Source organism: Lontra canadensis, unplaced genomic scaffold, assembly GCF_010015895.1.
Source record: "Lontra canadensis isolate GAN:19392208 unplaced genomic scaffold, GSC_riverotter_1.0 scaffold12, whole genome shotgun sequence".
Lineage (NCBI taxonomy): Eukaryota > Metazoa > Chordata > Mammalia > Carnivora > Mustelidae > Lontra > Lontra canadensis.
Window position 1 is genome coordinate 4,030,474 of NW_022631006.1, and position 15,231 is coordinate 4,045,704.

At 29.4% G+C, this 15,231-nt stretch overlaps 1 protein-coding gene across 3 annotated transcripts in view; it reads left to right on the top strand.

Moving 5' to 3' along the window:
• NOVA1 (NOVA alternative splicing regulator 1) overlaps positions 1-15,231 on the top strand; it is a 150,107-nt gene that overhangs the window by 110,350 nt on the left and 24,526 nt on the right. For 2 of the 3 annotated variants that reach the window (XM_032856220.1, XM_032856222.1), the window contains 2 exons: positions 1,127-1,293; positions 11,461-11,532. In XM_032856220.1, the coding sequence (XP_032712111.1) occupies positions 1,127-1,293; positions 11,461-11,532 (239 nt within the window). The remainder of the gene's footprint in view (positions 1-1,126; positions 1,294-11,460; positions 11,533-15,231) is intronic. The other variant, XM_032856221.1, reaches the window with a different exon arrangement.

A 15,231-nucleotide genomic window follows, 5' to 3' on the forward strand; every position in this document is an offset into this window, starting at 1 on the left:
CCTTAAAGTTTATCTATAATGTATAAAATGAGTTATAGGACCTCTGTATTAGATCCAACCAATTTCATTTTAGTCTTGTCAATTATCCATAAATTTCAAATTTCATAAGCTATTTTTTTAAGATTTTATTTATTTATTTATTTGAGAGAGAGGAAGAGGGACAAGCTGGCTCCACGCTGAGCATAGAGCCTGACACGGGATTTGATCTCATTATCCTGACGACCTGAGCCAAAACCAAGTCAGATGCTTGACTGACTGAGCTACCCAGGCACTCCATAAACTATTTTAAAATTTTGTTCTTAACTCTGATATTCTGTCTTACTATTAAAATTACAAAATAAAGGCAGTGTTTACTCATTTATCTAATAAATATTTATTGTGCACCTGTTATGTACCAGGGACTGTTAAAGACTTTGGGGAAACTATGGCACAAAACAAAACAAGTTAATCTATCCTCTGAGAGCTTGCATTCTAGTAAAAAAGTTAAAAATAAACAAATATACAATATCAGGTAGGGTTGTTGCTGTGATTAAGAGCACGGTACGTGATTAGAGGGTGGTAGAAATGAAGAAATTTACCTACTATGTAAACTTCCCAAGACTTCCTCTACCCACCAATTTAAATGCTCTTTTCACTCAAGATCATTCATATGTGCCATTCATGTAGGTAGGTACAGCCATTATTTTTAATATCATACATTTAAATAATTTCTGGCCTGATGTTAGTTTAGTTTTTCAACCTTAAGATCTCCTCTCTGAAAGCTAGGTCCATTGATCTTCATCTATATTTTATCAGTTTTTAACCCTAAGTGTTTTTGTAAGTGCTCAGCAAATACTTTCTATGTCAATGAATGAACGATATGCTCAGAACATCTTAAGGTCTCTGGCTGTACTGGAAACCCAAGGCCATTTTTGAGACAATTAGAAAAGACTGAGTTAAAAAAAAAAAAAGGTAGAAAGTAACATTTATGTATGTATTCATTCTGTTTGGCTCAAGTGAACATTTTAGTTTATTAAGAGTTCTACATTTTACATTATTTTATTGGCCTAATTCTATCATCCTTTTTCATAGTTTTTGAAAAAAAAAAAGAAGGAAAGTTTTCTGAAAATTAATCTTTTATCCACAGGTACTACTGAAAGAGTATGCTTGATCCAGGGAACAGTTGAAGCACTGAATGCAGTTCATGGATTCATTGCAGAAAAAATTCGAGAAATGCCCCAAAATGTGGCCAAGACAGAACCAGTCAGTATTCTACAACCCCAAACCACCGTTAATCCAGATCGCATCAAACAAGTGAGTGTTTAGTTGGGAAATCAAAGAGAAATATCCACAGCATAGTTTGAATTCCTTATAAAAGAAGCTTTAACGTCTTAGCATATCAAGTTTTTCTTTTCCTAGGCATATTTAATATATATCAAAGTTGCCATTTTATTTACTTAAAGACTATCAGAGTCTCTTTCTTAGTTGATCAGTTGATTTATTGATTGATTGAATATCTCATTTTTTTTAGTGTTACACTAAGGAGCAATTATGTGGCTCATTTCTTTTGTCATTGCCTTTTAAAGAATTTATAGGCACAAATTTGATTAATTTATAGGAATTTAATCTATTTAAAATTACATTCAATTTTTAAATAAAGTATACAAATTGAAATGAAACTATATCCTCAAATTTCAAATACCATATTTTAGTAAAATTTGTAGTCTTTAGTATAGTTATTAGCCATATAAACTCCTGTTTTGTTAATTTGTTATATTCAACATTTTTTTATATAAAATATGTATAAGTAAATTTTTGTACCTAGCAAATAGTCCTTTGTTAACAAAACAGCTATTATGTTCTGTATAACTTAACTACTTATATATATATGTCGTTAAGGGCCAATGTTCATTTTTAATGTGTGAGATTTTCTGTAACAAAAATTTTACTTGATAAAAGACAATGTGAGTTTTTAAGATTGAATGATGGCTGACATGAGAAAAACGACATTCTTTAATGTTAAATTAGGTGAATTCTTACCCATAAACTCTTTAGATTCTCAAATTTTTTGATACCTCATGAATGTGATTATTGTTTCTGCATTTGCTCTTTTATGATTAGCTACTCAGTTTGTGATCATATTATCAATAGACTATGCCTTCAAAAGAAATGTATTATTATTCATTAATTCACAGAATATTTAATTTACAGAATTTTATGTTCATTGTAATAAATTTGAAATGTAGCTCAAAATCTTATTAATTTCATGTTTCTGAATTGAGAAAAAAATTTATACTAAACAATATTATGAATATACTATAATTTTACCAATATATAGATAAAAATAAGACTAATTAATCATATACAAACATAAGAATTAATAATTAGGTAATATATTTCCAAATTATAGGTTAATAGTCAAATTTCTTTTAATTACCATTGAAATTTCTATTAATTACCATTAAAAATTTTTCCTATGTTTTATCAGACAGCTGTTATCCCATATAAGATTGTTCATTTTATACTCCTTGTCACTGTCAAGATGGTTCAATTTGTGTACCCTTCACAATTTTTCAAGGACATATCTTTTAATTTACGCATGACAGAATGTAAATAATTTAGAGATCTAAACATCAGTAGATTTTTTTAATTCTTCACAGCCATTTATAGTTTTGAAATGTTTAGTTTAGCTATGCTAACTGAATACAAGGAATATTTTTAAAACTGACCCCAGGACTCTCTGGAGGTGGTCAGATTCTAAAACTATGAGTTTAGTTAAAGACCTCTTTGTTAAAATCACCTGGGGCTGAGAATTTACAGAATTGGCACTAAAGTGTAGGATTTATTGACTTTCTACCTTACTCCAGCCTATTACTTCTCTCTTTTCTTTTATAACTTCTGTGAGAAAACTTCAAGCATTTAGAGATAAGAGCGAACATCTTGATTTTTTTTAAAAGTAAAATATACAGTATAGTTTGAGTAGTATGATATCACTGGTGGGATATTTAGGACAATGATATGAATTATTATTTATTATTTTTATAATAATAGGTAGCACCATCAAATAATGGAATATGAATAATTGTTATAATTCTGATTTTCTCTATGCAATATGAAATTTGAAGGCTACTTTATATCTAGTACCAATATAGATTGATGAAAACCAGAATTTGAAAATGTTTGGTTTATTTTTACTTGCCTTATTCAGATAATGTTATTTAAATTTAAGATAAGTGTTAAAAAATAATAGTGATTGATTGACTTTGTGTATTTGCATTCTTTTGTAAGCCTTGTAGATATTGATGGAATTAAAATTATTGTTGGTTTTAATATTTTCATGTAATAATAATGAATACAATTAGAGTATCATTTAAAATCATCAAACAAGTACACTAAATCTAGTAGGACAATATATTTAACCCTTAAACCCTTTATTTATAAATGTAAAAATTGAAAAATTTACTCGAAAAATCTGGAAAAAGATCAAAAATATTTCCAAGATTATTATAGATCAACAGAGTTTTATATGTTCTAAGTTTTCTATTTTAACAATGTAAGATTTTTTTTGTTGGGTTATTCTCCAAATAGTCAAGCATATAAATTTAAATGACCACAATTTTATTTCTGAAAATGCTGGTTGTCCATTATCAAATAATATGTCCAAACTTAAATTCTCTAGAATGTATAAAAACATTTCATATGATATTTATATATGGTGTAGGCTATACCACATAAATTCACAGTAAGATTTCTTTTTAATGGTGGTCTTTCCTTTAACTGATAACATTTATCGCTACTTTGGGCTTTATTTAGTACTGAAGTTAATTTTAAAAACAATTTCTTTAAAACATCTTCTTAGAATTGTATTTTAGTTAAATTGTACAAAGAATAAAATTAGAATTTCAAAAAATGAGAGTGCTAGAAAATATAACTTCTGCACAGAAATGAATTCATGTTGAATATGAAATTACAGATTTTCTTAATGTTTATTACCACATGTCTGTTGTTTTTTATGATTGATAATTTTAAGGTCTTGCTTCCTAAAAACATATAATTTATGTGTAACTTGGACTTAAAATAGGAAATCAAAGTTAGTTCTAAACAAATAAAAGTTGCTTTAAAAGTTACAATTTCAAATCATATATTATGGACTTTTAACAGAATGTTATATTCTGAATTATGTAATCTAGTTACCATTGGTAACTGAATAAATTGCATGAACCAGAACATTCTGCCCAAATGAAACCTACCCTATTGACTGAATGAGTGCTCAAACATAGTTTCTTAAGAAAATAATGCAAACTGGTCTTGCAGGTCTTTCATATAGTGGAATGATGAAATGTAGCATGACACCATTATACCCAACCTCAGATGTTAGATGTTGTTCCTCTCAAATGTTTTTTGTTGTTATTTTTTTATTTCAAAAATATTTATTTGCTAATAGAGGGATTCTAATACTTTATATATTCAAATGATAATAGTAATAATTAACAGGTATTGAATAATCAAAATATTGTAGTCTCTGTTCTATAACTCTAATTAGTATTATTAAGGTTGCTGTTGTTATGATGATGATGATGATGATGATGAAATACCTAATACCATTGTGCTTATTTTACGAGTCAGTATGCTAAGAAATTAATATGCAGCAAAAGCCAGTAATCCAAAGTTAAACATATTAATTACAACATAGAACATACTATTTCTTATTTTCAGGACACACAAATAGCAGAGACATTCAGTGATCTTCAAATGATTTAAACCCTGTTTGTAGGAGTTCTGAACTCATTCCTGGAGCATGTCTTCAGCCCAGATTATTTAGTACACACATCCATTTCCACCTTTTTATATTTTGACCATGATACTTTTGTCCCCGCCTGGGATTACTGAAACTTTTCTTCTTTTAAGTCCCTCAAACCCTCCTCTAAATATGGTTGTCTGTATATAATGAGTCAATACAATAAACTCTAAAACAAGGTAGAAACCATAAATCAGTGATATAGTTAGCATCTGTTAACTTCTTTTGTCTGTTACAGATTTTCAGCAGTGTTTTTCCCCTTTTGGCTCAAATGTATTTTTAAGAAAAGACACAGTAAGAGCAAAGCAGTTATAAGCATTTAGAGCATTCTCTTATGTTTAAAAAAGTCGAATGAAAATATCAGAAATGTTAACTTAGTCAAAGAATTTTGCTTCTGTCATAAAAAATTGGCAAATATAGCACATAATGTGTTCATTATTCATCCATTCTGTCATGAATTTATTAAATTCCTTCTTACTGAATTGCAAGATATATTAACTTGTAGCCCTTGCTCTCTAAAACTAGTTTGGGAGAGATCATAAATGATTAAAATAATTTATAAAAATGTCAAACTGTATTATATACCAAAACTACAGTATAAACAATGTACTATAAAAGTTCAAGAGCGTGTGAAAGAAATGTAGGCTGGAGTGACAGTTGGTCTTATAAAATAGGTGAAGATTTGAACTGGGCCTTGAAGATTATATAGGAATTTCCTAATTAGAGGAGAAGAAGGCAAAAAGCTTATTATAGGCATGTGAAACAATATGGATTTGAGGAGAAAGATATAATGGTTGAATAGTAAGGAGACTGTCGTGACAGAAATGAAACATGTGGGTTGGAATTTAGAGGAAACTAATGTTAGATAGGTAGGATGGGACCAGATAATAGAGAGCCTTGGGTGTCTGGCCAAGGGGCATTCTATAGACTATGGATACTTCCTAATATTTCCCAAAAGAGCTCTTTTAATTTCTCTGGAAAGTTAGAACAAAAGGAGGCACCTCTGCATTTTGTTCCCTTTTGTGCTAAAAATCCAGACTGACTCTTAGGGTTCCTGTGAGTTCAACTGTTGGTAGGAGAAGAGAACTATGACAATTAGGTGAGTGATCTACTATACAGATCTTTAGGTTTGAAGGTTTGTAAGATAATATTTTCTAAACTTCTTTCATGTAACGCTCACAAGTCTAAGGAGTGTTAAGCTTTGTCAGGCTAAATAAATAAATAAAGGTTTGGTAGTCAAGAATGAAGGATGAGTAATGTAATAGCGCTATCTATGATGTTTATTCTGTTTCTGTGCCAGCCATTGTGCTATGCACTTTACATGTATTATCACATTTTTTCCATCTTCATAAAAACCTATGAAGCAGGGAAAGAGTAAAGAATCCATGTTATACTTATGGAAGCTGATGTTTAAAGGAATTGAGTAGCTTATCCAAGGAAATTTAACTGGTAATTGATCTTAAGACTGGGCTATAGGGCCTCCAATTCTGAGCAATGCTGATAAAATGAAATCCAAAAGATTTCTCTCTGGGGACTTCTCAATATCTGGAATAAGTTTTTCCGAGAAGGGAACCTCATTTAAAATGGAATGTCTTGGGTCAGGGTAAAGTTAAGAGACTAGGCAATATTTTAAGCAGATGACAAACACCTAATCTCTTTTGGTACTGAAGTTGAGACAAATACCTGAAGCTGAAAGATATTTCGAAGTAAAATCTGTAAGGCCTTGAGACTGATTTGTTGTAGTTCCAAAATGGTGAGAAAAGAATGATAAATGATTATATATATAGGATTTGATCCAAGCAGAATGGTGAAGCCTAGAAAGCAGTAAGTGAATTTTAGTTAGGCGCTTGTTTGAGATAGTATTTTTATGTGTTGCCGACAGATGGAGTAAGTTGTAAGTAGCATGCTTTTCTCTTGAAGTAGTCTTTTATAGAAATACAGGTAAGAATATAAAACTGAAAATGTAGATCCTTAATTACATTTGAGGAGATAATTCACTTACCATCTTTGTAGTAGGAGAGGGGGTAAAAAGAAGCAAAGAATGAGATAAAGAAGCAGTTACCAGAAAAAGTAAGTCAGAAGCATTATAGTATAGTAATTCAGTGCATGGGATCTGGAGCAGGACTGCTCAGGTTCAATTCCTGGCTTTTTAATTTACCAGCTATGTAACCTTGAGTGAGTTGTTTTGCTTCTCTGTACCTCAACTTCTTTACCTATAACATGGGACTAGTAATAATAATCTATTTCATAGGGATATTGTATTAACTGAGTAAAACTATACCTGGTTCTTAGTAAGTGCTCTTTATTAATCATAAAGATAAAAGGAATCAGTAATACTCTCTGTGATAAAATAAGGAGAGAAAGTTTAAGGAAAGACACTAAAAAGTTTCAAAACCAGAAAAAAAGAAAAGAATAATTTTTTTAAGTAGGAAATTATTGGAGAATTAAAGGCCACTGTTAATTACATGGTGAGAGCAAAATCATTATTTCGTACTAATATTATTTCCTAAAAGTGACCAGTCCAGTTAGGTAAAGAAAGAAAATGGTATGAAGGGAAAAAATGCTGATTTGGAATTTTGGATATATATAGGAGTTAAATACAAGTTAGATAAGGGAGGCTCCCATAACCCCTGCTACTCAAGAGGGAATGGCTTGTGTTAAAGAATAAAAAGGAGCTTGAAAAGATAGAGAAATTAGAGATGAGATTGCTATGAGGGAAGAAGATGTCTCAGGAGTAGTAGAAAGTTAATATTTAAGGTGTTAAGGTCCTACTCTATGGAGGGTGGGAGGTCTAAGTATACAATTTTGTCTATAATGAAAAGAAAAGGAAGATGGAGAAAAAAAGTGTTTTGGAAAATGGAAAAAATTCAAATGTAGTCAATTGCAGTGAGTAAGGAAGTTCGTTCTGAAAAATCATGATTTCTTTCAGGTAATAAAGATTATCAGTTGAAAGGTAAATAAAATACATGGGAATAGACAGTTGATAAAAAGGATAAAGGTACAAAATAGCAATTATGAGGAAAATAAGCTATAGAATACAAATAAATTCTGAAAAACCTGGGTAGATTGGACAGCATGAGTTTCTATTAGCGCGGAGGGGTTTCAGATAGTTCAGACATTGGAAGAAGAGGAGGATACTTGTTACAATGAAAAACCTAAGATGTCAGTTACATAGTAACATATTTTATCCTTTTTTTAAATAAAGCACTATACTGATTTATTTAACAGAACTCGAAACACAGGTTTGGGAAGGTGATTACTTCACTAATATTACTCAGCTAGTAATAGATTTTTAATTACAATTGAGAGTTGTTGTTTATTGCTGGTCTCACTATACCTATAAATATCAGAGGTTCTTGACAGTTTGTTACTGTAGATTTGCTTGGAGGTAAGCTGCATATATTATAGAGTTTATTTATAACAATATTTTCTGGTCCAGCAAAACTGTCACTTGTTAACAAGAGTGCATTTTACAATTTGTAATTACTTTCTAGTTCTTATTCCCAGAAGCCTACTTATATCCACATTTAACTAAATGTCTATTGTCAAATCATTAATATTTTTAAACTATTTCAAAGGATCCACTATTTTGAAGTTGTAAAATACTTTAAATTTTTCTGCAATAAGTAATTCAGCCTTCAATCTTTAAAGCAGAATTCTTAAACAATGAATACGTGTAAATAAAAACATATTACACTTTTCATTTGAAAGATAAAATCGTGCTAAAAAATGACTGTCCTTCACAATCACTATTTCATAAATGTAAAGAAAGCATTTTAAAGGAGAATGTACTTCGTTCATTTTTTATAATAAATATTTTAATATACTGTTGCTTATATGGATATTCAGTTACCTCTTCATGATGCGTAACAGAAATTTTACTAAATGATTTTTAACCTGAAACCACAAATTTTTAATCTGTGTAGTAAGTAGGAGTAAATGCTTTGTTTATAAGATACAGGGAAACAAATCTATCATATACTTATATTGTACCTTGAACTATTTCTTATGGATTCTTTGGTTCTATTTCTGTTGTTAAGAAAACTATCAAGGCTGTTTCATTAATCTAATTAATAAACATTTTAAATTAAAGGTACTATTTTAATATATTTATATTTATCTGTTTTTTAGACCAATTTTTTGTAGCTAATACTTTAAAAAAATACACCAAAATGAAAACTTTCTGGAATCCTTCTATTGTTATAAATTATATTAGTTAAGGGAGAAGAAGATATTTTGTGTTTAAAGTATCTATATGAATAATAGCTTCAAAACTCATCATGTGTTTATTTCATTATATGTTCATTATTTTAGGAATTTAAATGAAGAAAATATATTTAGAGACAATTTATTGTGATATTTGATAATCTTATCCCTTGAAGTTCAAGTTTATATAATTTTCACCAATTTATTTGAAATATTAAACTTTAATTTCTTATCAGATTATGATGCTTTAATAAGCAAATTTTTAATGATTTAAACTCTTACTATTTTGCCTGAAGTTTAAACTTACTGTTTTTTGTTTCTGTGAGGAATAAATAGCATCAGAATTATTAAGGGGATGTTGATGATTACGAGTTGTATCAGTTACTAATAATACATGTCCAGTATTTCATATATATGCCAAGCAAAAAGAAAGGGATTGAATAAATCGACAGAACATAATATTAATCTAGGTGACTACAAATTCTGAACCACTTGATATTGATACTTTTTCCACATCATTCTTTGCAGTGTTTTAATACCTTATTGAGAATTTATATCCAGGGCAATGTGGATGTCCTGGTGAACCTATCACTCTTCAGGTGGATTTTACCTGATGGAAATACAAGAACCCAACACATACTTAGTGCTTCTGGAGGTTAATGAACTTAAATTCTAACCTGTTTGGGGAGAAATGACCTCTAGGTTTATTTCATATCTGTTTCATCAGCAACCTCATAATCTGAAATAAGTACAGAACAGATTTTTAAATGTATGTTAACTACTCCCAGTAATTCTCTGTGATAACGGTCGTAACCAGAGGTGGGAAAATAAAATCTTTACCGCTTATCGTATAGTAGCATAAAGTCAATAATATATATTCCAGCATAGAATTGCATGAAAAGAAAATATTAGAGCAGTTTTTAATAACTGAAAATGAAAGTCTCTCTGGAGAAATCATGGGAATTTAGTACGAAGAGTGAAAATAGAAAGCAAAGTTTTGAAGATTTTGTTTCTTCTTTTATGAGGTTTTTATTTCTGAATGTAGCTCCTGTCCCCTTTTTAAATACGATTTAATAAAAACCTTGGTATTACTCAACACTAAGTCTAGTTTTCCTCAAAGTATTTTAGGTTTTAACTTAGAAGAACCAGGAATCACTTGAGGAGTGGACTATGTATAACATGATTTGTTGTTAGAACCAATCTTACTTTGTTACGGGAGAACAGTAAGTTAAGTAGAAGCCTGTGAATTTCCTATCCTTTCGTTTATGCTTAACTGCTTTGTTCTACTCAAATCAGAACTTTTGAAATCTCAAATGAAGAGATGTGATTTTATAAAGTAATTTTATCTGCTTTTGCTCACATTGCTGAACCTTTAAAGTTATGCTTTTGCTCATATCTGAGTAATTTTGATGCATATTTATGAATATAAAACAAAATGTCCGCACAGAATAGTGTCTATACTATAAAACTACCCCATTTCACCTATTAGGAAATATTATCTATTGAGGGTGCTACTTAAGCAATGCTATTTGCTAAGTGAAAATATATTTTTTAAAAAAAGTTTAACTTCTTATACTTCAAGGTTATTCTATTGGACTTGAGAAGTTTTTTAAAATATATTAATTGATTGTTCAACAAGTAGATTATGGTCTTGTACAACATATTTTATATATAGTATGTAGAAGCATTTCAGAATGAAGTGGACAATAAATATGATTCCTAATTTTTTGTGCTTATTTTCAACACAGGCTGATAATGCTACAATACATTTATATTAAATATTTAGTCTTCAACATAAATGATAAAAATATTATGGCAATTTGTTAAAATGCTGTTAGTTACCTGTTTATTAATATGAGGTTAATGTTTACATTTTCAGACGGGCTCTAAATTTGTTAAAAATTAATATTTTAGAAGATAATGTGATTTAAGAACTCAGAACTGCAAATTTAGTTGCTTTTAAGTATGGATCCCTAAATTCATGTGGAATCAACTTGTTGGTGATGTTCAACATATTAAGTAGGTGGATGCTTTTATGCCAAAGTAAACTTCATTTCACCACTTCTTCCAATCCCCGACTGTATTCATTGATAGGAAAATGACTCTTTCAGTTTTACTCATTGAATTTCTTGAATTTTTGTTTGACATCTCTTTTCCCCCAAAACAAAAAAGAGGGAAAGAAAAGAGACTACTATTCATGAATATGGTCAGGATACCTTTAATACTCATGTGAATTTTTATCAGTCACCATCATGATTTCAAGTCATGAATTTATTTTTACATGCTTATGCATGCATATTTACATGCATTAGTTACTTAATTGATCTTAAATTCCATTAAATTTGAATGAGTAGGAGAAAAATTTGTTCATAGGATTTTGTTCTCGTTATATTACATTTTATTTTATTTTGTTTTATTTAAATAATCAGTTTAAGGCTTTTAAAGGTTGATTTGCTCCTGAACTGCTTTGTTCCCAGACATTGCCATCTTCCCCAACTACCACCAAGTCCTCTCCATCTGATCCCATGACCACCTCCAGAGCTAATCAGGTACAGTATCATCCTGTCATCTACACCATACTTTTCACGGGTGATTGCCTGCACACTGGAGAAAAAGATAATGGTGGGTTAAGGATGTATTCGTTCATTCACATATGTGCACCATAATCAGATTCCAAATAACCTGAAAAAGAAATATCAATTATTCCTGAAAATTTCTATGCATTTTTTAACTTTAGATAACAAAAATATATTCAGAAGGTAGACTACTTGAATTTGGGATTTTTCCCTTAAAATTATGACTTTATGGAGCTCTGTGGGTTATTCATTGAGTCACTGTTTATAATCTTTATTATTTATTCTTCTTAGAATTATTGGTATATAAGTTAAAAGTATCATATATGTAAAAAAATGTATAAATAAGACTTATTGAGCAAAGGTATATCTTTAAAAGTGAATGCATTTTCATTTGTTTTTTATTTCAGACATGCCTTACTATGTAAACAATTTTCAACTTTCAGTGAAAAACATTTCTAGCATTCCAAAAGTAACTGAAAATTGGTGTTTGTGATAATTTTATTTGTTTTACAAATTAGGAAATGGTATATTCTTCTAGTTTAGTATGACCATTTTCTTTGGTGGAGTGGCAGACTTTGCAATCAGAAATATATTAGTTTGATTTGATGATTGTTTTGGTACTGAATATTTGTAGGTCATTTTTCAAATATGTAGTTATTTTTAGCACATTTGAGTAAATCATCTAAAATATTTTATGTAATTCAGAGCCATACTGTATTTGACAAATGTTGAAAATATATTCATTAAAATGATTAAACACATTTTCATTTTGTCTGAGTTGAGATTCATTTAGGTGAGAGATGTTATTTTCTTTAATATTTCTACTTTTTCACTTAATACAGGCCTTATGGGATTATTAAGTTATTAAATAAAAGCTTATCTTTTTAAATATTTTTCATATAGTTGACCAATAAATTATTAACTTTGAACTATATTTGCTAACTACGTTAAATTTACCTTTTGCATGTAATCCAATCTAAGACTGTCAGAATAATTTTGCTTATTTATTGAGTTTAATAGTTTACAACCTCAGGAAAAATGTTAAAATAATAATTAGAAGCAAAGTAGGAGATTGATTTTCATTTTATGCAGTAGCATTCCCTTTAGACAAAACTATAACACTCACATTTTAGTCCCAATAACTTGGTTAAAATACTACATTATCTCTAGTGATGAATCCCAGCACTTCTCGTTGAAGGAAATGATACAATGTAAAGTGAGAACAAAGCTTGTAATATTAATGCATGAGATTAAAAAGTGTTTATACATTTTCACTCTATATACCTTATCTCTTAAGTGAACCTTAATTACATGATATAGAAAACTATTGGGATAACAACTAACTTTATTTTTTAATTATTTCTCTTATACTTTATCATTCTTTACTTTCTAAACAAAAACAAGACAAATGAGTGCAGCAGCAATAAAAACAAAACTAATGATTTTTCTGAATGAACAACGTAAAATATCCTAGATCTGGAAAGAAAAACTCTCTCAGTAATTTTGTCTTTGAAATTAGATTTGTATTTTCTTTTGTTTAGTTTTATGTGCATGTGAATTTCTGTTAAATCATTTCTTAAAAAGGCTAGTTTATAAAGTCTACTAATATTTTAACCCTCTAGATATGTTACTGTGTCCACCTCTGCCAATTCTTTTTCTAATATATGAAATAGTAATTCATTGTGGTTTTGTACTTCTTCCATTATATGCAGTTATATTTGTTAAATATATTTTATTTATATTCTGGTTTCTTCTGTTTTTATACAAACAAGCATAATATCTCCTGGATAACATGAGGCAAGATATACAAGAAGAACAAAATAAGATTCTTAAATTTATTAAAGGAATTATAGTCATTGTCCATCATTTTATTAGTAGTTTGTGATCATTTTATTCCCTCAGTATTTCCCAGTGGATTCAGATTCACACTATATTAGCTTAGATCTGTAAAAGTAATCAAGATAGAAGAATGGGTTGTAATATAATCATCTTAAAGTCTCCACAATTAAAATGAACTTTTAAACCCGTAAGAAAATTATTTTTATGTGTTACAGCTAATATGATACCCTCTGCTCTTAAAACTATAAACTTTTTCCTTGTGAACTTTTATAAAACAATATAAAATATGTCCATACAACTGTTTGTGTTATTTTCATCAATAACAGCTAAATGAGATATGATTGAGTTCTATTTCCAGAATAAATAGTTTGTCTATGTTATAGTGATGTCACATTATCACAGTAGTGTGATAAAAAGGTCTAAGGGACTATTAATATTCAGAAAACCCAAAAGTAAAAAGCACGGAAAATATACCAAAGAGTAAGTTTTATTGCAGTTTCAACATTAAAACCTTTTCTATTCTTTTAAAAATGATTACGTGTTTCAGTACATACTAAATTTTACTTTTTCTACCCTCATGTTTCTACGGGTTAGACTATTTCCACAGGTCAGAGTGGCAGACTGTAACTACAGTAGTGTGGGTCTATAATAATTTCCCACTGAAAACTGAAGGACTCTCGTAAAGAGAAGTCCTCCAGAATGGTGGTTATAAGTCAAGACTGGTGCCAAATTGCCTATGATCAAATCCTTGTTCTGGCACTTACTTGCTGAGTAAATTGGGTTTCAGTTTCTCCTTTTGGAAATTCAAATAATAGTAACATCTTCATAGGGTTGAAGAAGGAAATAAATTTATTGTTCTTGAACAGTACAGCATCTAGAATGTAATGTTAACCATAAATGTTAGGTTATGTTTATTTTATTTTTTTCTGAAGTATCTTTCAAGTGATATGAAAAAGAAAGAGTATTTTTTAAGACAGTAAATGGCATAGCATAGAGCTTTTGAAAACTGAGTTTCCCCTCTAAAGAAGAATTCTAAGGTATTAGTGTTGCTGAGTTTTTAGCTCCAAAATATTTATGTAAGCAGAGACTCTGTATTCTTTTTCTAGATAGTTTAAACTGCTCTACAGTTATTTTCTTCACTAGTGAGAGTATAAAGTTGTATGTTGTCTAATGATAAAGCAAACTGCTATTACTTCCCTAATAAGAAGAAAACGTTAGTTTTACAACTTGGACTTTTTTTTTTTTTTTTTGCATGTGTCACATATTGCAAGGTACAACTTTGAAATTTCTTATATATGGAATTTTAAGTATGAAGTAAATATAAAGATATAATAAATATAATTAGATTCTTTAAGCAATGTGTTTTCAAAAACCTTAAAAACAAAATAAAAACATTGAGTTGGGTTTGATCATCATTTCTAAGTTATTGATACTAAATTTTTCAGTCACTTCCAAATTCAACAAAATTGTTTTGCTAATCAGTCAGTGGTGCTAAAAATTAAATTCCAGCTTTAATTTTAGGTTCCTGGTTGTTAGCTCTCCTGGAAGTCTACTCAAATTTCATGAAGAGAAAAAGAAAAAATAATGATTGCAAAAATATGTAATTTATAGACATTTGCTTATTTACTGATGAATTTGAAATTATTTACTAAGATGTAATAAAATGTGAAAGTAGGTGACTCTTATTTAGCACCCTTGCTGTGGTTACAGAAAAACACAGGCAAAACTCAGCTGGTCTTTCTTTAAATTCATGACTGTAGATCTCAACTAGACCTTTAATTCTTTCAGTCATAAGCCCATTCACTTTTTTACTTTGTAGATGGCTATTTCGTT